This window comes from Sparassis crispa, assembly GCF_003851025.1.
Source record: "Sparassis crispa DNA, contig_000003F, whole genome shotgun sequence".
Lineage (NCBI taxonomy): Eukaryota > Fungi > Basidiomycota > Agaricomycetes > Polyporales > Sparassidaceae > Sparassis > Sparassis crispa.
In genome coordinates this window covers 868,384-890,801 of record NW_020939750.1, presented here as the reverse complement: position 1 = coordinate 890,801, position 22,418 = coordinate 868,384, and the positions used below count along the sequence as shown (strand labels likewise).

The following is a 22,418-nucleotide window of genomic DNA, read 5'->3' as shown; positions in this document are numbered from 1 at the left end:
TCATCAAATGCTTTGCACTCAGCTTCTGAGGCAGAAGGCTTCACAGACGTCACCAGGAGGTACGTTCGATGTGCAACCTCAATTTCGAATTGGTGCAGAAATTTAATCTGCTCAAGTAATGCATGGTCAGTATTGTTCCACGAAATGTGAGCATGCCCCGGGATCCGGCTGATTTCATTTGATATTTGCCTTGTGCACAATGGCCATGTAGACAAGCCTCGACAAACCCAATAAGTAAGACATATGAATCTGCGGGAACTACAATCTCATGAGCGGGACGTTCATCGGACTAGCACTCCGCAACCTGGGACCACCAATGGTATGACATAGTACATAGGTGTTGGAGACAGTCAAACAGACATCGGCAGTTATTATTTATAGTGAGAGACAGTCAGACTGGCCGCGCGTGACAAAATAATTAATGGGCATTTGTTACCTCATATGATCTTGCTTAGTCATGTGTCACTCCAAGCTGCGCTGCACCGCGCACAGCAGAGGTACTAATAGTACTGTACACATCGCATTCGACGTCGACGACAGCCATGGCCGTAGCAGGCATAAAGAGTGCGTGTCTCTTCTTGGTCTCAGCGACATGAATCTGAACGAGACTGACGCTTCCAACTTAGCCGTGATTCTTCTGTCCTTCGTACTCGCGGTGGGCTTCCTGCTGATCATTCTATCCTGTGCTCTCTGGGCAAATTGGCTTCCTCTTCTTGTCGGTGCGTCTCCGGCGTGATTCAAAGGTGGATGCCATCCATATCATTATCCCTAGCCTTGACCTTCGTCCTTGCGCCACTGCCGAATGCATTGTTTGCGAGCTGTGGTGGTGACGACTTTTCCGCTGAATATGATGGCCATGGTCGAGCAGACACTGGGCGATTTATGACATCAACCGTAGTCGTCACAGGATTTGCCTTCCCCCTTGTCCTAGCGCATTCGGAGATTATTCGCCCAGGAGCATGCGCGATGTCGATTGTCGGTGGAGCGTACGTGTTACCGTCATCGTCACGCTTACTCCAGCTAACACGTCTGTAGTCTTGTGTATGGTACGATACTGGCTTACTCTGCAGCGTTTAAAGAGGAGGACTCCGACTTCGATTGAAGAATGCACTTGGTTGTTGCGCCGACGTCGCCTATGCTTCGAGAACATGCTCCCTGGACAGTTTTTGTATTGGATCGCACCCTTATTATTCCGCAGCCAGACCGGCTAGGTAGTTGACTTGCTCCTACGCGGATGGAGTCCTAGTGACCGCAATCAAGCGGTAGTGCGACAAGACGACAGTAATCTACAGTCCGACTCCTGATCACTACGAATTATCCAATACCACCGACGCTGTCAATCGTCCTTGGCCAACATGGTCTGAATCTCCGGGGTAGTCAAGTGCATGAACGTCCGCGAGAAGTTCGAACTTCCCACATGAGACAAATGCGATGGGGGTTTCCACATCACAAGATGCACCACTTTCTAGCTTACCCAGGGGAATGTTACCGGTGACTCCTTGATAGATGATATGTCCAGCGGGTTCCAGAGACAGATTCAACGTGAGAATGAGTTCCGAGGCTGCAACCATTGTCGCATGTCAGATAACGCGTCAAGGTGTTAAGATGACTCCGACCTGATAAGTTAATTACTCTGGTTCGCAAGTAGAGGATCGTGAATGGTGGAACTTGTGGGTGACCTCCGAATCGGTCTGCGAAGACTACCGTCGGGTCCTCTTCTGTCCTACTGCGAGAGAATAATAACATTTTCACTTTAGCTGTCTCCGTCCGCAAGTTTTCGAGCATCGGCAGAGCCATGCGTTGTTGCCGTAACGAGAGTTCTCCACAGCGAGTGCCTCCGTTCTGTCAAGATGTGAGCGGATCAAGGTATACACAGTAAGCAGGTTAGATTTCACCTCTCTCCACCGTCCATGGACAAACTTGAACAGTTCTTCTCGGTACCAGAAGAGTTCCCTTTGTGCCTTTTCCTCCACAGACGTCAAAGCTGACTTTGTCACCACGAATTGTCGATCTGAAAGGGTCGGAATTGCTCTAGAAATATGCTCCGCCGGTAAGAAGAATTTCTTGATGGGTATCAGCAAGCTGGAATGCAGTATAGAGGTCTGAAAAATAAACCAGAGACAGAATAGCCGTGTGGACGCACCGTGAAGTGGACCCTGGAGGTACCAGACAGGATGTTGATGCATGCTCTACATCTAGAATTCCTGTTCAGCGACTGACATTGTCAGTGTTGCGCACTACGCACCTGGCTGAGTCCGCTCGAACGTGACTTCGAACGGTAGTCCGTAAGTATTTCGGACCTCAACTGAGAACAGACACCAATCTGACACGTCCTCAACGTTGAGCAGGCCCTTCCTAGCCTTGGCGACGATAGGCTCGTCCAGATCATCGAACTCTGGTGGTGCTGATGCAGCGGCACGGGAGTACGGTAGGATATCCATGGCATGACACTCGAGCATGTGGTATACTGTGACCAGCACTGGATACGTCAGTTGGCGAGTATGAAACACGCCTGTAGGCTTCCGCAACGTTGGCTGTTGTCTACGGACATATGCATATGAGACGTGGACGGCACCACTCGTGCTATGAAGAGGCGTCAAGGAACATGGTAAAGATATATAGCAATGCAACATACCATCCCACTTTTCCAAAGCAATCCACAGTAACAATAGCCTTTTCTCCAGGAGCTACTACCTGTGACTGATGGCTACTATCACAAGTAAGTGCAGGTCGGTGTATCAAGTCGTATTCGGTCTCGTATGTCTCGAAAACAGACAGCTCTCCATCTGCTAGCGCTTGCTGAGCAGGCGCAATCGTGGAATCGTCAAAGGTTAGCCGGATAAAATCGATCGGTAACATTGACACGTTCTCCAGCGTGATACGAATTGTCGACCTGAACGTATGTCAAATACAGGAACAGCATCAGCTCCGGAGAAATACGAACGTTTCTCCATTGTACAACATTACAGCACCGTGAGTGAGGGATGTCCTCCTGATCCGCAGTAGAGGTTGTTCTGGGACAATCTTGCACTCAAGGAAACGCATTGAAGGCTTGTCTGATCGAATTTGTTTGTTTATCGACCCGACCCCCTTTGCCCAAGGCCTCGATCTCAAACCAGAGTGTTTTGACCTCCCGGACTCGCATTCAATGGCACTACGTCTTCGTAGTCGTCTGTCCTCTTCTTCCTCAGTGGACAATGGCAAAACAAACTCACGCGAGATACCTCCCGGAGCTTGTACTATGCAACCACGAATGACTAAAGTGCCAGCTGCAAGGGCCTTCCCAGACATTCTCACAGGATGGTACGTGTTCGCAGGGACAACTATGGGGATTGTGTTCGACTCGAAGGGTACACCGGACGTACTGGCGGTAGGCAGCCCGTCGAGAATATCAGTATCCTCGGAGTCATAAGATATGATCCAAACGCACCTGAGGGCTAAGGTCTGTAGCTCAAGGTCGAATACATACGGATTTCGTAGGGTGAGCATGAGTTCAAATATCTCGTTCTGAACCAGTGTTAATCGGCTCTAATAATCATGACTATAAGTCAAAGTCATCCAACTGGATGTCGCGAAAATAGCAACCTGTCCTGAAGTCAATTTGCGAGGATTGTATAAGAAGGGGTCCGTAAGCCCAACGAGTATTGGATTTGCATCCGACGGTGCTTGAGCAAGCGCAGAGACCGGCGTCTCCATAGGCAATCTGACGAATGGCAAGCTGCAGAACCGTTGTATCAGGTGAAACCCCTTGGGATGCGATGCTACGTACTCACGGGAGGACCTCTATGCTGACGATGGGCTGTCCAGACCAGTATTCTACTGTTCTCTCGTCTCCTCTCCGTTTCGCTGTGGCCAGAGCTCGCGCAGCAGTCCTGTATAGATGATGCTGATCGTTATGACTCATGACCGGATGTAGAGTCTTCAGCGAAGACAACGAGAACTGGGCTACGGAAGGATAGTCTGTAAATTGTTAAGCGGTCAGAAACCAACGGCGTGACCATGAAAAGAAGACACACCAGGGAGAGCTTCCGCAACCGCTATCGCTTCTCGAACAATGCCAATCTGAAGTTCGGGCCAACCAAAGGGCTCCTCGATAGCATCAACCGCATCGTCTGCTGGCCCCACTACATCGGCGTCCACATCATCAGAATCTTCACCGAATCTGGCTTGCAGACGATTAGCGGGATTGACCAACTTGACCGCTTCGAGATCAATTCCATGCACCCTGCATATATGCCTGACTATTTTGAGCACACTTTCATTGCCAACAGCGCTTTCGTTCAGCTTCACGCCGACCGTTCCTTGGATGGTGGTCACCTTCCCAACTCCGATCCCCAACCCCAAGCCAGTCCGACTTGTGTTAGCCCCACCTCCTTCTTCTCGCCCACAGACGACAAGGTCCATGATGGAACCAAGGACTTCCCGCAAGATGTATGCTTCCTTACGGTGGTAGCCAAGGGCACCGTACAAACCTGCGAGTGTTTGCAACACCTTAATGCGGTCACGCGGTCCGAGATGGAGTAGCCAGGGCCCATGGACCTGCGAAAGAGTCCCTGCTATCTGTGCGCGAGATATCCCAGTTATAGATGACCGTCGTTCGACTTCAGCGAAAGATGAACTGGTGCGTGCTTTCGTCGCCGTGCTTGAATCGATATTCTGAGCATTGGGACTTGAACTGGGCTGCAGCATAGTCGCAAAAGCGAGAGAACCCCACCCTTTTGCAGACCACACAGAAAAGAGGAGACAGGATTGACGAAAGACCGACTGGCTGTATAAGTAAGAAAGGAGGGAATGGCTCGTCTCAGGGTCAGTTTGTGGCGTTGACTTGAAATACAATGCAGTTGCTTGAGCGAGCTTTTCCGAGATCTCAGACCATGGTTCCTTCCCTTCGACGGTATCCGTCTGGATTTACATGAAGAGTCAATGCATCTCACACATCCTTTCAGCATTGTATACGCACTACTGCTCGGTTTGATGCCCAGGCTTCAATCACCGGAATGGTGGCTAGACCTTCCAAAGCAGATGCGTGCCAAGCGGTATCCTGGGCACCCTTGAACAATGCGATCGCTTCTCCATACCTGGGAAGACGTCCGAACTCAGCACATTCTCGCGGAGTGAAGGATGCAGTGTCCTACCACACAGACGAGTCCTCCAATCTACCTGAAAGTAGGAACAGGTCGCCTAGGACTTTGAAAAGTCTCCCATGAGAAGATACTGCGCCAATTGCAGTTGGTCGCCTTTTGGCTGCTGGAACGGGTAGGCTAGCGTGACGATGTCCAGAAAATCCAGGAGCAGTTGATGTGCGTTTGACCGCCAAAGGCGTTTTGGCCCGTAAAGGTCCATTAGGTGAAGCGAGCTCAGGCTGGCTGCTTTGGGAGGGAAGCGGAGGTAAGGAAGCATGAGCATGAAATTCAGCCTCCAATGACCGTGGCATTTCAGATGGAGGCGGAAGAACAGGGAACAATGCAGCGTTCAAATATTCATTCCCAAGCGGGCTTTCAAGCGATTGCATCTGTTCCATTTCATCAGGGATAGGTGACTGCATCGGCGAGTGACATCACGAACCAGAATAGCGAATTCTCCCAATATTTGAGAGCACAAGTCAGCAACAAGTGTGCCGATATAGAGGGTCTTGTTCCCCATCATGCCAGGAATGATGACTAAACCGGGAAAATGGTCCTTGACATCAAGAGTGGTATTACCATCGCTCTCCTCAAAAACGAAACAATTACTGGCGACTGGGAACATGGATCCATGAGGGAAAATTTGGCTCAATGACGAATTGAAGTGAGCCAATATCGAAGACATGGAATCTGACTGAGAGCATGTCGCAATTCCGATGACACCAAGCGGAAAGGCAGAGGGACGAAAGAGGGCTAGTGAATGATGCGACGAGGGAGGCGGGTGCGATGGGTAGCTCAAGTGAAGATAGCCGGTTGCTAGAGGACTGGGCATAAAGCGAGCTGCACGTAACATGAGTCTTGGAAATAGTGAGTAGTGTAGAAACACACCTCTATCATCCCGAGGATCAGAGGGGATATCTCCAAGACGTATGCTCTGGAAGCTCTTAATCTCCGCAACCCACTTTTCAAAAGTATCTCTCCGAATGTCTCCTACAGGCAACAGCAGTACTCGAACGTGGGCAAGCGAAGCAAAGGCTGATGGCTCCATAGTGGTTAGACCACCCCTTGTTGAGAATAACTCCCTGCTAGAAGTCTGAACAGTGTTAATCTAGGCAAAATGTCTGAAGTTTGGCTTGAAACGGAAACAAGCAAGATATCTAGAGTGGAAGATCACCATGCTCGAGCTGAGTTCATGCACTGACAGTACCGGGCGCTTACGAACTCCTGTGGGGAGGATCTATGTCACGTGGAACTGGAAGAAAACGGGTCTTCCCCTCCGCGAATGTTCAACTCAAACGAGGGAAGTGCTGCCTCCTCGCCTTGCTTGTGAAATTTGCCACCACATAGATTCGAACTTGAGACGTCGCAAGCCGAGTTGGGACTTGTCGTGCAAGATTCAGATGCACGGAAGGAACCAGGGAGTCGAAAAGCACGACAATTACTAAGAGGGTGGAGAGACCTTGCAAGCAAGGTAATGCAGTAAGGGAAATTACGATGATGGTAAACCAGTTGGGACCATCACCGAAAGATTGAGCTGACTGCGATTCCAGGCTGTGACAGATAAGACGCTAGGCGGAGCAATGCTCCTCCTTGCAACGTCGGTTTTCTCCTACTACACTATATGGGCTATTCTTTTAGTTCGTCTCTCCTTCGCATGCGGAACCCTCTGCTTGTTAACCCACGATTTCTCGAGCAGCCATTATTTGAATCTTCTAATCCTATCCACGACATGTTCCCCTCCCGAGAATGGGCTGTACGCATTCCAGCCTTCCTGCTCATTATCGGCATGTCTGCAATCGGTCTCTTTGTTGGCTCTGCAATCGTCGCAGATCCCACTGGTTGTTAGCGGACGATGAGATGACACATTGTGCGGTATGCACGTCACTTGTTGGAAGTAGAAGTACGTACGATAATTATGGTAAGGGCCCCACACATTGGAATACAATCTCATTCTCCGCGCTGTACTTATATATTACGGTATCCATGCATCCAGGTCAGCTAACAACCCTTCGTCCTCTCTCTGGGATCGCGTTCTGGCGTTTAGCTGCCTGCAGCTTCTCTTCCGCCTCGATTTCTGTCGTCACCTGTCTCACGAGGAAATCAAATGCGACATCGGGCGGAGGCTCAGTCATACTCCGCAGAATCCTCGACAGCTATATCAAGCAAGCATGAACACAAGGAACCATCTGGGACAATATTTTGGCCTACCTTTGCTTCACCACGGACAATGGTACGTAGACGGTTGAGGATTCGTGTCTCCAACGACGTATCCAACGCGACCGAGCGGGATTGACGCAGAAATAGGAGAAGGTCAGCCACAGACGCCCATATAGTGGATGCCAGTGGCTTGTTTTTCAAATAGTTAGTGTCGCATATATACGGATAGGAGCACACGCCCGTACCGAATGGTTCCCCGCATGAGCATCTGCTTCAAAGGCGCTCATCACACTTTCAAATGGCGGCCATAGTTCGTTCCACACCATACTGGTTGCGAGGATCTCTTCATCAAGCATACCATCCCCGTCTGCACCGTTGCGACGTGAGTTCACAGCTAGCTCAATGCGCTGCGCAGCTGCCCTTCGAGCCAGGAGTAACCACATTTTGAGCGCAGCGTAGGCGTTGCTGATGTCCCTGTGAGCTATCTCTTGTGCATCTATATCTAAGGGCCACTGTGGATGCTGGTATGAACAAAGAGACCGTGCATACGCAAGCGAGAACGTGGAGAAGTAATCAAAAATGCGGAAGGCAGAGGAGGGGCTCTCGCTCGCAAGTGCAGCCAGAACCAACATATTCCACGTGTGTATAGTCGCTTGAATCCTCTGTGGGCGGTAGTTAGTAGGAAGGATGTCTTCGTTGGCAACGACTCACCAAAAGCCTGCCTAGGATTGCTGGGCGTACGTCCGCCGCTTGTAAGACCAGGTTCGCCACCGCCTGAGACGTATTGAAATCCGCAGTTGACAGACCATCGGAGACACCGTCATTGTACAGGAAGAAAAGTCCATCATCCGCCAGACGAAAGAATGCGTCTTCGGACAAGATTGCGACTTTAACTACTCCGTGATCCATAGCCGCCGACATAGTCTGTGTGTAGTTTTAACTGTGAAAGGGACTTGACCAGGGTAGTCTATACGCACCTGAACCAATGCAGTCAATGTTGTTGGTGATATGCGGGCCTTTCCGTGTAGGCCATCGGACAAGATCTCCGACATGGAGTACACAATTGGATTTGTTTGCAACGCATCTCCAGAGTTAGTGATAGAACCAGCCTTGCGGTAAATCATCGAGGTGGCTAGAACTATACGCGCTAGACTTTCCGCGGACACGTGGAAGCGGACGAGGGCAGCACGAAGCAGTGTTTCCATGTACATCAGCAGATCCTGAGATGTGTGATGACGTTAGGGAATCCCCATGCATGGAGAACACAGCTCACCCTACTCTGCGCCTTGTTGTGTTGCACAAGCGTGCACGCGAGACGTAGCAGAGGGTTTGGATCGAATGCATCTGCAGACCATTCTGCGGTACGTCGAACGATATGCGTTAGACGAAGTCCTACAACTAGCATTGGAAATAACGCAGGATGTGTTCGGTTATCGTGCCAGGATTAGTTTTGCTGACGCGAGCACTTACACTGCATCATGTCAGAGCTGTACCCAGAGTGGTGCACGACTTCAACGTAAGAGACAATATTTCCAATGACACGTTGGAATGAATCTGGCTCGTTCTCGATAGCCTTCGTTAACGTATCGCGTAAGAGCTCGTCTTGAAGACCCTCCCGTATTGTTGAGATGTTCGCTTTCGTGTTCGCCACAACGACGTAGTGTATGACATCGAAGAACTCAGACAACAATTGCCGCTAAGTTGGAAACATGCGATACAGAAGACACGGAGTGAGTACTGCTTGCCTAAGTTTCACGAGTTTTCAAACGTAACTCACTTTGCATAAGACGTTGAATACGCCACTCTGAGAGTACCTAGATAAGAAGACCGTGAGCGAAGAAAGATCTGGAAGGATACGATCGCGTCGCACAGAGTCAGTGTAGTATCGAGGAACCCTCTCGTTTGTTCCACCAAAACGTCGTCGCTATGTCGTTCGTAATCAAGAACCACCATGAGTCTGACTGCGGCCTCTATAGCTTCGCTATACAGGACAAGTGTGAGTGAGACTCTACTTCATAGATAACGAACCAACCAAATAAAATTGCCAACGATCGTAGGCCATCTCTTGATGAATGCCAGACAGGCCGACAGAGCGAGCTGTCGTATCTCGTAACTGAGATTCATGAACAAAAGGTCCAGCGTATGTCGAACCGCCCTGCGCAAATTCCCCTGCAGATGCATCAAGGGTTTCGAATCGAAGTCATGTTTATGTACCAGGATAATGAGCGACTTTAACATGTTCTTCAGAGTGATTGGCGACAGTGTACCAACGGCTTCAGCATGAACAAATAGGTCAAGCAGTATGTCAACGAAAACAGATCCCACTAGCAAATGGCACGGGCTATCATCCTCTGCGTAAAGGCCGCCCATGGCTGACGGAGGTAGATCATAGGACCTTGACGAGTCCAGTATCATCATCAGGTCGTTCAGACAAGGGTCAGCAGATTCCGCAATGGTGCCCAAGGCACTGAAGCGGACATGAAAAGTGTGCCCGCTTGCTGTCGGCACTATAGTAACATCTTGGAAACCCACTACCCGAGCAACGTGATCTTTGATTTTGAGTAGTGAAACGAGGTCGATGAAAACGCCATCCGATACCATCCGCATGGACAGAGACAGCAGTGATACCTGATAGACACCTGTCAGCACCATTGCATAGACCAATCATTGGCCAACTCACTCTCAGATGACTTAATTCAGGATCCAAGTCGACAGCGTAGGATGCAGGAGATTTCGAACTCGAACTCAACCCATACATAGACTGAAAAATCTCTTGTCAGAGAAGTGGACAGGAAGTAACGTCCAGACTGACCAAATGAGCTGCGGCTGGCCCATCCTCGTTGTCTCCATTCCTCTGCATGAAGTCACTTTCCAACAGAGTCTCAAGGATGCATTCCCAAGATAGAACTATTGTCCTTGAATGAGCAAGTAAAGCGACTAGCAAAGCAACGACACCATGGATCTCACCTCGCCAGTCTGGGAAATGAGGGCGAAGCTGATCTAGAAAGGATATCAGCTTGATCCGTTCGGAAATCGTAGATTTAGCCAGGGACTCGTTCCAACACGCAGTTATGGCGTCGAAATGAGCTGGAAGGAGCGTTTGAGACCACGTGTCTACGGCGAGTCTAACTTCTTCCTGAAATGCTATGTAAGGGACGCAAGACGCCGTTGATATGAAAGCAGAACAACCCTTGGGTCCCTCCATAGAGAAGAGAAGAAGTAATAGAACACGTCGATTACAGTTGATCTCCATTGACGATCTTCTACGCTGAACGCGGGACTTGTCACGTCAAGGATGATGCGAAAGAGACGCAGAATCGCTTGCAACCTAAAAGACCACGACACATCAGTTCAGACTACTGCAAGACGGTCGCAATACTTACCGCAGTTCCCAAGAAATGTCTACCTGGAACCACTCCTCAAGAAGGGCTTGAAAAGGCTGCGGATCGACGACGAGAACGCGCAGGAGAAGAGATGTCCTGATGGTGGATATATCATGGTGTTGGATAGCGTAAAACTGCCACATGCTGCATTTATAGTCGTGAGCAATAGTCTTCCAATGAATACAAAGTGATCTTACCAGGTGCATAACATAGGTCCATTGCGTAGAATGAAGTTGTCGACCTCGTATGACTCTACGAAGGCCGCCTCGTTGAGAAAGGCGTTGAGGAATTTCGCCACCAAACAAGATACGTCATGGATTTCCGTCTGAACGTATAATTTCAAGGCGCTTATCAAGTCAGCATTGACTATGATAGGATCCGCAGACATCGAGGCGCGAGGTAATTTTCGTCTAGTCTTTCCATGATCAGATGGACAATCGCAATGCATAGAGGTATTGTGCTTACCTAGATGCCAAACCATCAGTTTCTTCCTTGTGAATCATCCCGAGATAGGTGACATAGCTTCTGTCACATCCGTAAAGTAGAAGACACGTAGCCAGCGACTGTCGGATGAAAAGAAACCTAGACGGTGCATTTACAACTTTAGACGATTACTGCTGTCGGCTGAGATAACTCACATTTCGGGCGACCTATCCCTTGATTGAAGGCGTGCTACTACTTGAGGGGCGAAGTGAGCATGCAGCGCCGCAACTACGTTCTGCAAATCTTGACGCCCCATTACCCTAAGCCACGTAGACCACATGATTGCTTTTACCAACAGAAGGCACTCATTGACCGTGACATCGAATCGTTTCGCGAGCGACACTAACTGCATGAATGTCGAGACCGAGACGTCGACGCCCGCCCGTACAAGCAGACACAGCCAGTGCAGAGTACGCAGGTATCCTTCTTTACTCCCGGTCGCCACGTCAATGAGCACGTTCACAGGGTTGAGAGGGGCTACTGTCGACGGGTCCACGATGGTCATCCGGTTTTCGACTATGGAGCCAGATCGCTGGCTGGATTCGATCTCTCGAGTGAAAAGGCGGGATAATGACCAGATGGGCTATCAAAAAATGATGAGGATTTTGACGTAATGGGTTGAGTGGAGTCGTACCTCTTCATCGTGGCGCACATCAGAAGCCAACTCCAACCACCTACCAAATAGATCATGGTAAGAAGTAAAAACCACGCCTGCTTGATGCAACTTCATGATCAATCTCAGAACATTGTCCGTGGCAGCTAGTCGCCTCCTCTGGAATGACGTCAGCTCATAAGACGCTCCTACGCATGGACAATTTCACCTTCTGGAAGTCATCTGCCGCTAAAATGAGATCGCTAGGCTCACTCTCATTTGCGTGCTCCTCAAGCAAATCGAAAATGGTTGTAGTGTACTTGTCGACATCCTGATTGTGGAGAGCAAGCAACCACCGTGCAGCGTACCGGTGCAAAAGTGCGCGTCGACTAGCCACATAATCACCTCCATTGTTCACCGAGTTCGCCGCCGTTGGTCGAGATTCAGACGACGAGGGCCAGGGCTGTGGATCTAAACCTGAACGAACCCCAGGAAGGCTGCGCCCCTCGGCAACATAGTCGCGAAGCATTACGGCCAGGTTGTTGTCCTATTCAAACCAACCACATGAGATCAGAAAAGCCTGTAGGTGGCAGGGGGCATCACCTCGGACAATATCCAGTGCACAACGGCCTTCGCGAGCCTACGCAACGCGTAGTCCGTCATCAGCCCGTCAGGACAGAACCGCCGCACGAGGAGCAAGAAACCCGCTTCATTCACAGACAAATCGAAGTCCGACAAGCACGCTTCGATCGCCGCTGCCAACGTCTCCACCTCCGCCGACACCTCCAAGCCGAATGGGAGCGGAAACACGCACTGTTGCCGTTCCGGATGCGAGATGTCGCGAGACAAATCGTCCAGCCCATCCGGGAGCTGGAAGAAGCCGAGGTGCGAAAGATACATGAGAGCGAACCGTGCAGCTGCCTCTGAGTATAACTGGAACTGATCTCCTAGCTGGTTCCGCAAATGGGAGAGCGAGGCGATCTCGAAGGGATATGGAGAGCCATCCTCGGGCTCGCTCTCGAACACATCCATCTGGCCGACGCTGAGTAAGTCGGATGAGGAAAGACTTGTAGATATTCCCGGGACCTGGTGAGGCATCTTGATGGTACTCGCTATGAACGTGAGGGCGTTCCAGTCGAAGAAGATGAACGCCTGCGCTGCTCGCACGTTATTCTCCACAAAGAAATCAGTCAACGATCTGGAGACAGAAAGGTTGCCAGAAGACAGGTACTCTTCACACCGCTTGATCAACTGGTGAAGCTCAAATTCTTCCAACTGGCTGTCATTAGACACCGGCTTTTCCGAGTTCTCTGGGACGACCAGAATGGAGCCGAGAACAACTCCGTTCTTCAACAACTCCAACTGAATCCATAGCATAGCGTAGAAAAGAGAGACCTCTTCATACGTCCTTCGGCTGGGATCTGTCAGGGCCAACGAGATGTCCCGGTAGAACTCCGTGAAAGATCGGCGCAGAACGGAAAAGTCTATGGTAAGATATGTATCGTCGACAGAAACAGAACGACACCGGGGCAGCGACGTTGCTTCCAGACAATGTGCATGGACAAATTGCTTGCAGGATTGACACTGCATCGCCTGCGTCATACATCCCCAGAGAGGGGTGCGGCAGATGAAGCAGAGAGCCATACCAAAGAGGTTGACAGGGCGGAAGGTATGCTCCTCCCTCAGGATCGGCGCAGGAAGGAGCGTGCGGCGTGATGGATGTAAATGGCAAAAGCGGAAGAAGGCGACCTTTAGTGCATCTGGCTCTAATGCAGGAAAGTATTCGGTGAAGAAGCTGCCTTCGGGATAGTCATAGCAATCGAAGTGCACCGCGCACATGCAGAAAGGACACAACAGTCCGAACCCAGTGATCGCGTCTGAACATGAGCGGCATTCGTTATGTGAGGGCCCTCCGAAAAGATTGCGCATCGACTCTGAATTGAAGCGCCATGGGATAAACTGGTGTGCATATGGGTGATCGGACAGATGCCGCGTGTAGTTGGGACCTTGCAGTGCTTTGGCGAGTGATGCCGAGTATGTGATGCTGGGGAACGATCTACTGACAGCCAGGTGGCCCACAGCCCTCGACCAGTACGACATCAGAAGACCTATGGCAAAATAGCGCGCACGCGGAGAGTGGTACGCGATGATTGAGAGGATGTCTTCGTATGCGTCCGGTTTGTACTCAGCGATTCTGGTCAACAGTCGGTGGAAACGATGCACCGTCGGTAATGATTCGGAGACAATGTCGACGTTCTCCAAGATGGCCGCGAGTAATGGGGAGATCACCGAGGACATTTGGTATACCGCTATGTCTTGGAGAGGCACATTGGTCGATTGACAGTCAACGTCTCCAGATACTTGCCAGCGTCTCCAGCCCGATTCCGATGGAGATATGACCACGTCGTCTGCCGCATCGACTGTGATAGCGACCACGGGAGACTGGACTGAAGACAAGAAGTCGCCCCCGAGCATATCTTTCAGTGCGAGGTCAACGGCGGTCAGATCAAATTGAAAGAGTGCGTCCTCACCCGTTGAAGGCAGCATTTGTTCGTTGGTTTGTCTTCCTTGTATTCGTCTCAGATCGTGTAGCACGCGACCAATCACCCCATCGTCGAAGAAAGAGAGTAACCGAGTATGCAAAGAAGGCCTAAACATGTAAAATGCTGGGATAACTGCGAATGCGATTTGAGAAAGTATTTTAGGGTCATGACGATGTTCGTGTATCAGGAATTGTGCCACGTCCAACGTCACCGACTGCAAAGCATTCGGCGGTCTTGACGGCCGGGGGCTGGACGTCCTAAAGCGACAATCCTCTGTAATCAGTGAGGTTATTACGGAGATGCACTGGGATAGTAAATGTGGTGCTTGTACGGCGCCCTCTGCCTCGGTGGCCATCGAGACAGACCGAGACCGGGATCGGGACCGTCGCTTCGTAACCTGGCGACTCCTTCTGCGCAAATACACTTCGGAGAACCTGTCTGAAGCGCGGCTGACATCTGTGGGGCTGACAACGACCGTCATTAACATCTCGAGATTCGTGAATGAGATGGTGCATGCCTGTCGTAGAAGATATCCCATTTCTGAGCCGCAGAAATAAGCAGGACGTCTTTGAGTTGATTCATGAGATCAAGTGTAACATCCGTGTTGAACTGCGCATCGTCCTCCCACTCGCCGTCTGTATCATCGTGGGAGACGCGGGGGAGCACCTGAACGTCCCTAGCACCTCCATGATACTTTGCGGCCCCTCTGAATGACTGTGCGTTGGAAGCTAAGCTTTTTTGACAGCCACCATTGGTCAGAACTTCCAGGACTGACGGAGGCACCGGCCTGCTCTGAAGCTGTGCTAGCAAGTGTGCGAGCAGCTTGCGAGACTCGTTCCTAGCTTTGTTAACGGCATGAGACACAGAGACGTTGAAGGCATTGGAGGCCTCGGAGGATGGTTTGTCGGTGTTCGGGGTGGTTGAGATACGGAAAGACGGGAGGACCGCTTGGGATAGACTGCGAGCGCGGCTGCGAGCGGCAGGCGTCGTCAAGCTCTGCGAGGTGCTGCTGTCTACTATGCTGGTGTCAAGAAAGGTGGTGTCGAGGCGAAGGACAGGATTAGCCATGAATTCAAGCGGTCAGCGTGTTCCGCGTCTACGCAGACCTCTCCGGCAAGTGGATTCAGAAGTACTAGGCGCCGGGGTGGACGCGTATGAGGTCACGACGTCACGACGTCAGACACGGATTAGTCTCCCGTAGGCAGACTACAATATAATCCTCATTGAGTGGGTGGAGGACGGGTTATAAAGGTCTGCTTGAATACGCGCCCCCTGAGCCGTAGTACACGATTTCGTCCGGAAGATGCCGAGCCCGGAAAGCATTTTGCTTGTTCGTCGCCCACGTTCACTTTAACTACCATGCAAAATTTGCAAGATGCACATAGAAAGTGCTGTGAGCAAGTTCAAGAGGATATTCACTACGGAAGACCCACCCCAGCTCAATAACGAGCGCGCCACAGCTGAGTGTCGGAGTTGTGACCAGCCAATGGGACGCGTCAGGACGCGTCGAAGCGAACGGCAATTCCCGAAAGCGTGTACTACGGTGTGACCCCCGCTAATTCAAGCAGACTAGACACCGATATCGGTTGAAGCAGAGTGTCTACCATCTGCCTTCGGGAGACTAGTTACGACGCGCCCGCGCGCGTCTCAGCTTTGCACCACGACGATGCACCTCCAGATTTGACTGGTTTATACAGAACAACTCATCACATTCACTCAGCCCTCAAGGTACCTCAAGGCCCCAATGCCACGCGGAAGAGTGAGGAAGGTGGCACGCACTCCACAGAAATTGACACAGCACACTCTCGACGGCTTCGTAGGTTCCAGCTCTCCCCTGGGACCACGGAGAGCAGCAACTACGCCATCCAAGCCTCGGAAAGCTGCGCAGAAGCAAGCGCGAGTGACAATCTCGCGCGACTCTTCGATATCGGATGCACGCGCTTCGGGGAGCGAGAGCACTGATGTCGCTGCTATACACTTTGAGCCAGAAGACCAGGATTCGGACGAGGACCGACAGCCTCGTCCCTCCATGAGCACGAAGAAGAAGGTTCGGCACGCTAGATCCGGCAGTGAGGAGATGGAAGAAGTGGAGGATGTTGCCTCTAGTCAAGACGAGGAGACGGTGGAGTCCCCCGTTGCATGGAAAGGGAAGAGGAAGGGCACGAAGAGAAAACAGGTGCTAGATGACTCAGAGGAGGAGGAAGTCCATCCGAAGATGCGCAAGCTGGTGAGAGGCATCCGCCCGCCCTCACCCGATGAAGAAGAAGCTGACATCCTGGATGAAGTGGATGAAGAGAGTGGGTTCTCTTTGCATGGTGCTGAGAGGCTCCACCCTGATTGATCGTTTCGTTAATATCCCAAGGAATTCTCGAGTCGCGCTTTCGTACTCGCAACAAGAAGTCCACTTTCCAAAGGAATCTCGAGAGACTTAAGAGTAAGTTCTTCCCAGTAGTGGTGTATATTCCGACCCACTCATATCTCACGTCAGGAAAGAAACGGGGAGAAAGCAACCGTTCCGAATGTTCTTCCTCCGCTAGCGGCAACGAAGAGGAAGAAGAACATGTTGCACCATTTGCATTCGCTCAACCAGAAACGTTGCATCCCAGCCACGATGACAGCGGGCATGCCTCTGACGACGATAACTTCATATTAGAAGATGATACCACCACCGCTCTCGAGTTACCCGCAGAATTCAGCATGGATACTCACCAAGACCTCACTCATCAATTCAAGATAATATGCCAGCTTTTCGTGCACGTCGCGGTTCACAAAGCACGCGACCGACGGGCCGCCATGAAGCAGTTACTCGAGAGTAAGCGCAGTATGAGGATTGTCCTGGATGTTTGCACAGGCTGACGACGAAATCATGTAGATGCATACTTCTCTGTTCCGCTACAGATTGCCCGGCGGAAGATCACTGGCATGAGGGATTCACTTGTCACCTCTTCAGTCTGGCGTCTGGAATTCAAGAAGCCTCTAGAGGCATACCCCGAGTTCGCGACAGTACGACTGGACTTCGCCATCCCTACGTGTGACGCATGTCATCTGGGCGGCCGAATGTCGACACTTCTTGGGAGACTGAGCGGTATGCCATACGACAAGCTCAGTTTCGAGGTACGTGGACCCTAACGGAGTCGAAAATGGATTTACTGATTATAAGTGTATACAAAAGCCTCTTCCAGTGAATATTTCATCTGACTCTGACAGCAGCGAAGACGAAGAGGATAACACGAAGAAAGAATTCCACCTTGGCCGCTTCTGTGCCGCGAGGACACACGTGTTCCATAAATTCACTCACTGGGAGGTTCGTAAACCGCGTACTGACTTCTCCGTCGTCCTTCGTTCTCACCTGTTTGTCGGATGGATAGTACGCTACGTTCAAGGCTCTGTTGCAGGAAGTAGACGAATTACGCGGCAACGACCGTTCTGACGGCTTCGTCCGCGTCGCCTATGCGGGTGGTGTCAAGCCACCCGAAGATTTGTCCGACGCGGACGGCATCATGGACTGGCTGGACGAAAGGGGCGTGATCAATATGGAGTGGCAGCGTATCAAGGAGATGATGGAAGGCGCCAGGCAGCTTGACATGAGGGCGAAGAAAGGAGAAGAGGATGCTGAGTAGTAATATGGATTCATCCTCTTCTGCATGATACCGTCTCTAACTGCCCATCGTGTAATTATAGGGCTCATGGGCGTGTTCTGTATCACAAATGGATCGCTTCGACGCGATACTGTGGACTCGCGTAATTGTAGTACTAAATGTTATACACTAACATCCGAACCTTTCCTACCGGAGAGAACACTCTTGTCACCTATGCTCGCCCGTAACGTTGTAGCTTCCGACTGCAGGTCTTCGTCCTTCGCCGCCGCACTCCCTAGACGACTATTTGCCACTACTTGGTCAATGCTGATCTTGTCTCCGAAGGCAGCCCCCATCTCCTCCAGCGTTCGATGCGCAGTCTCGGGATAGACGAACCAGACGAATACACCAGACACCACACAAAAGCCGAGTAGAAGGAAGTAGTAGCCACCACCGATGGATGAGAACAGCGGGGGTGTGATAAAGGCGATGATGAAGTTGCAGAGCCAGTTTGACGTTATTGAGAGTGCCATGCCTTTTGCTCTTGCACGAAGAGGGAAGATCTCTGCGCCTGAGAGGTCTAATGTCAAGAGAGGTCATTCACCAATGTTTAACTACTGACCTAGCAGATACGGCCCCGGACCCCAGCTGCAAAATGACATCGGTTACGGATCAAATAGCTCACATGAGACTGGAGACTCACGTAGCACCATAGAAGAACAGATATATGCAAATGGCTGTTCGGAAGGAATTCAGATACCGAATACACAGGGGAAACAGAAACATACCGGCAAAGATTCCATCTGCAGACGGGAGGCGGGCATTGCCCACCGGTAGAGAATCCGCGTGATACTGCAGGCCACCTACAGTTGCGAGACAAGCAGCCAGAGCAGCACTTCCGGTGAGCAGGAAAGGGCGCCTTCCCCACTTATCGATCAGGAACATAGTCGGTATGGTCCCTAAGCAGTACACAATAGCAGACACTCCGGAATATAGCAGCGCTGATGCAATGGAGAAGCCGGCCCGAGTGAGATTGGAAGGTAGGAAGTACAGCAGGGCATTGATGCCATTGAACTGAGCAAACATTTGACAGGTTATAGCCATCACGGTACGCCTTGTGTATTGCTTGAAGAGCTGACCCCAGCTGGCTTCACCCAGGGTTCGTTCGTATGTGATCGCGGCCACAATCTCCGCGTACGTTCTTTGAACGCCGGGGTCGTCTATGTCTCCTGCTGCATGGAGATCTGCAAGCGTGCGAAGGCCTTCTTCCTCAAATCCAGTACTGATGAGGAAGCGAGGCGTCTCTGGAAGCACGAAGGTCCACACTAGGAGCATGACAGCCAGTACCGCCTGAATGATGTATGGGCCTCTCCAAGAGATTTCCGACGGCAGAGCGAAGAAGAATCCGTAGCCAACCCAGGAGGACAGGAGATACCCGGAGTTGAGACAAAGATATTCGACGGAGATGAACAGTCCTCGAGCATGTCCAGGAGCGATCTCGCACTGTAAGATGGGCACGGTCATGGACAGCATCCCCACCGCCAAACCCTGGATAGAGCGGCCGACAATTAACGTCCCGAGATCCGGGGCGAAGAGTTGGATGAAGGCGGCTACCAGGTAAATGAAGGCGCCGATCCGGATGGACATGCGACGACCAAGGATGTCACAGACGTAGGCTGATCCCAACGCAGCGAAGAGAGCAGTGATGTTCAAGCACGCCACCGTGATAGCTAATGTGGGATGAAGGATATCAGCCATTTGCATTTTTTTCACCCGAGCTGTACTGTTACCTTGAACGTACGGATCAACGCCTGTAGTCCCGGCTTGGATTTGCTCAATAGTAACCGACCTTCCGAAAAACCGCTTGATGAAGGGAGGCTGCACCTGAACAGCTGCGATGACGCCCTGACTATAGCCGAACAGTGCATCTCCAAGTGAAGCAAGGGCAGAAGAAGCGATCAGAAGTGGTTTCCCAACCATCCAACGAGGATAGCGAGCAGTATAGGTCTTAGGTCTGAAACGCTCCATAATGAGGGCCCGATTCGGTCAAGTACTGTGGAGCAGAAGGTCTGAATGGCGACGAAAGAGAGGAATTAGAGTCGTGAGCCAGTGACAGATCTCGAATAACCGTTGTCAAAGTGGCTGACAGGCTGCCAAGATATCTGGAATCGGCCTTGATTGAAACAAAACATCTTTTCGAGATCGGGCCCATAGTAGTTCAGAACATAATCTCACAAAGCCCATGAAGTAATATGATACACAACGCAAGACGTTGAACACTGAGGAACACCGAGGAAACAGACAAGAATGCCCACCCTGGTTGAAATGGGCTAAGTAGTTTACTAAACTGGAACACTGTTCTTATTTTTCAGTCTTGCCGATGACAGACAACGAGGAAAGACGTACTGATAAATCCCAGGTCAGACTCAAGCCTATCATTTGGTTCGAGATTCAAAAGTTCCGCCAAATGTCGGCGCCAGAGCTCGGATTATCCACTAATTAAACATCGGTTATAAATGACGATGGCTAAAAAATACAAAATAAAACCGAAAATCATGACTGGAATGAGCTAGCCTGATTCATGTCCGATTCCTCAAATTGTGCCCGTGCACGCTTGATATCTTCCTGCATAAATAGGAGCTCCTCCATCCGTGCAAGTTTCTTCGCATCCGCTGGTCTTGAAAGTGCACGCCGGAGGTCTTCAATGGACAACCGGGATTTCTTACCAGGCGTGAGAGCGGTCTGGCACTGTGTGAAGACAAGATTGTGATGAACGAAAGTAATACGACACCCACACATCACAGAGGACGCATAAATCTACGCACCACATCAACGATGTACTCGATCAATATTTCCTCCATGACATTCACCGTGTCATTGGCAGGGTTGCGGTCGTCTCCGAAACCATACATCAGATTTCTCACTTGCAACATCGTAAAATGCTTCAGCACCATGGAAGTCAAAAGACCGAATTAGACAGACATACGTTCTTTTGTGAACAACCCTTTCATCGTCGATTGCTTCCTCGCACCTCGGCTAACTGCACCTCCGGTAGATGCAGCAAAAACTGACTCCCGTGTGTATGTCGGCGTGAATGTGTATGATGCTGGAGTTGGAGCCGATCTTTGGGGCGCAGGGGTGGGCATAGCAGCAGTGGTCACCGGAGTTGCTGGACCTATGGTAGGTTTCGCCACGTTCAGTGCCGTTTGTGTAGATTGTTGTGGTGGGTAATAGCTATATGCATAAGGCCATGTTCCACCGTAACCAGTTACTGCCGTAGGTGGATACGTCGACTGGTAGGGAGTAGTAGGATACGCCCCTGGTGTGGCTGAGTAGGCTCCTGGAGTCGGCGGATGATAGGTGCTATACGGATAGGACGATCCTGTTCCCGGGTGATGTGGTGGATAATACGACATGCTGCACCGAACTTGAGAATTTGACAAAGAAAAGGGAATGAGTGACCAACGCAAGGCGAAGAAAGGCTGATCGCCGCCAAATTGACACCGGCGCCTAAGCCTGGAAGCGTCACGCGCGAGCCGAACCTGCCGAACGGCGCCGAGAAGGACCCCGTGAACCGAAGGCCGCGACGGGGCGCGAGGGGTGCGCGAGAGGGAGCGGCGCGGGAGGAGCAGGCGGAAACCGCGGCGGGAGGGCGCGCGGTGCGCACGTCGAATATATCCGCCCTTTTTCCGGGCCAGGGAGGGCCAGGAAGGAGGGGCGCGTCCAGTAGGGAGGGTCAGGGAGAACAAGACAGGCGCCCTGGGGTCGCCCAAAGGGGGAGGCCCCACAAGCGCCCCGCTGGACTGTAAACGCGCCCGTCAGGACTGTAAATCTGGCGACCCGAAGCAAGCTGGAGTGGGGGCTGAATCTCGCGGGGAACCGCGCCGCGGCCCCCCACGAACGCGCGGCTGACCGACAGATTTACAGTCCTCAAATTTACGTCCCCTCGGCGAGCTCCGAGTCCCCATCAAGCCCCAGCGCTACCTCCTGCCGGCGGTGCCCTGCCCTGCCGGAGCCTTATCTACTGCATCACGGTTCACCAACCTTCGTGTGCGGCATGCGCATGTTCTCTCGCATTTTTTCATCCACTCAGCGAGGCTGGCCGGGGACTCGCGCATGGACGGATTAGGCAGGAGGGACCGTAAATGGACTGTAATTCTGCGCGTGACCAGCGTGACAGGACTGTCAATCTGGCGAAGGAAGTTTATTACTCTACTTCAAGGAAGCGCACTTCTGTCACCACTTCGGGGGTTTGCACACAACCTGGCGGCAGGTCGGCCATTTTCGGGGGTATGTGGGATTGAACATTCGGCCACCTAGAATTACAGTCGTTTGCATATGAAACCGGAAACACGGCGATGAAATCTTTTATTTGTTCGGGACATATTGCCTTAACGAGTATCATTGAGTCCTCTCCGTGACTGACTGTCACGTACGCTGTTTACTATGAGTCCCTAATTATGAGCCAGCAATTGCACAAGCTTATTGCTCACTGGTACCATCATGACAAGTTCCCTGTGTCTGACATGGTGCAGGTGTCTGGATATCACAAATCTACC

At 51.3% G+C, this 22,418-nt stretch overlaps 7 protein-coding genes across 7 annotated transcripts; 3 read left to right on the top strand and 4 right to left on the bottom strand.

The window, feature by feature from the left end:
• Positions 1–542: 542 nt before the first annotated feature.
• Positions 543–1,102, top strand: SCP_0403480 (Vacuolar protein sorting-associated protein; the record flags this gene model as incomplete). The annotated part of the gene is made up of 4 exons (XM_027757084.1): positions 543–564; positions 627–719; positions 773–986; positions 1,036–1,102. The coding sequence occupies 4 exons, from the start codon at positions 543–545 to the stop codon at positions 1,100–1,102; spliced, it is 396 nt and encodes a 131-aa protein (XP_027612885.1).
• A 205-nt stretch (positions 1,103–1,307) lies between these two features.
• Positions 1,308–6,171, bottom strand: SCP_0403470 (hypothetical protein; the record flags this gene model as incomplete). The annotated part of the gene is made up of 15 exons (XM_027757083.1): positions 1,308–1,561; positions 1,617–1,842; positions 1,896–2,082; positions 2,144–2,195; positions 2,246–2,583; positions 2,636–2,893; positions 2,945–3,364; positions 3,431–3,528; positions 3,586–3,718; positions 3,774–3,960; positions 4,017–4,902; positions 4,961–5,078; positions 5,136–5,512; positions 5,566–5,963; positions 6,012–6,171. The coding sequence occupies 15 exons, from the start codon at positions 6,169–6,171 to the stop codon at positions 1,308–1,310; spliced, it is 4,092 nt and encodes a 1,363-aa protein (XP_027612884.1).
• A 446-nt stretch (positions 6,172–6,617) lies between these two features.
• On the top strand, positions 6,618–6,969 carry SCP_0403460 (Dolichol phosphate-mannose biosynthesis regulatory protein; the record flags this gene model as incomplete). Its single annotated transcript, XM_027757082.1, has 3 exons — positions 6,618–6,623; positions 6,674–6,760; positions 6,820–6,969. The coding sequence occupies 3 exons, from the start codon at positions 6,618–6,620 to the stop codon at positions 6,967–6,969; spliced, it is 243 nt and encodes an 80-aa protein (XP_027612883.1).
• Positions 6,970–7,117: 148 nt separating this feature from the next.
• Positions 7,118–15,349, bottom strand: SCP_0403450 (hypothetical protein; the record flags this gene model as incomplete). The annotated part of the gene is made up of 23 exons (XM_027757081.1): positions 7,118–7,276; positions 7,332–7,469; positions 7,526–7,942; positions 7,992–8,204; positions 8,258–8,500; positions 8,554–8,678; positions 8,751–8,976; positions 9,058–9,094; positions 9,151–9,261; positions 9,313–9,908; positions 9,961–10,041; positions 10,093–10,187; positions 10,248–10,416; positions 10,470–10,608; positions 10,664–10,807; positions 10,861–11,073; positions 11,129–11,245; positions 11,302–11,729; positions 11,781–11,918; positions 11,968–12,285; positions 12,342–14,215; positions 14,270–14,745; positions 14,799–15,349. The coding sequence occupies 23 exons, from the start codon at positions 15,347–15,349 to the stop codon at positions 7,118–7,120; spliced, it is 7,008 nt and encodes a 2,335-aa protein (XP_027612882.1).
• A 676-nt stretch (positions 15,350–16,025) lies between these two features.
• SCP_0403440 (hypothetical protein) lies at positions 16,026–17,901 on the top strand (the record flags this gene model as incomplete). Its single annotated transcript, XM_027757080.1, has 6 exons — positions 16,026–16,578; positions 16,644–16,715; positions 16,770–17,093; positions 17,154–17,395; positions 17,454–17,585; positions 17,650–17,901. The coding sequence occupies 6 exons, from the start codon at positions 16,026–16,028 to the stop codon at positions 17,899–17,901; spliced, it is 1,575 nt and encodes a 524-aa protein (XP_027612881.1).
• A 140-nt stretch (positions 17,902–18,041) lies between these two features.
• SCP_0403430 (Probable glucose transporter rco-3) lies at positions 18,042–19,887 on the bottom strand (the record flags this gene model as incomplete). The annotated part of the gene is made up of 5 exons (XM_027757079.1): positions 18,042–18,430; positions 18,482–18,507; positions 18,563–18,596; positions 18,648–19,589; positions 19,650–19,887. The coding sequence occupies 5 exons, from the start codon at positions 19,885–19,887 to the stop codon at positions 18,042–18,044; spliced, it is 1,629 nt and encodes a 542-aa protein (XP_027612880.1).
• Positions 19,888–20,412: 525 nt separating this feature from the next.
• On the bottom strand, positions 20,413–21,275 carry SCP_0403420 (Transcription initiation factor TFIID subunit 13; the record flags this gene model as incomplete). The annotated part of the gene is made up of 3 exons (XM_027757078.1): positions 20,413–20,607; positions 20,685–20,782; positions 20,846–21,275. 3 exons carry the CDS (start codon positions 21,273–21,275, stop codon positions 20,413–20,415), a joined length of 723 nt encoding a protein of 240 aa, XP_027612879.1.
• Positions 21,276–22,418: the final 1,143 nt, after the last annotated feature.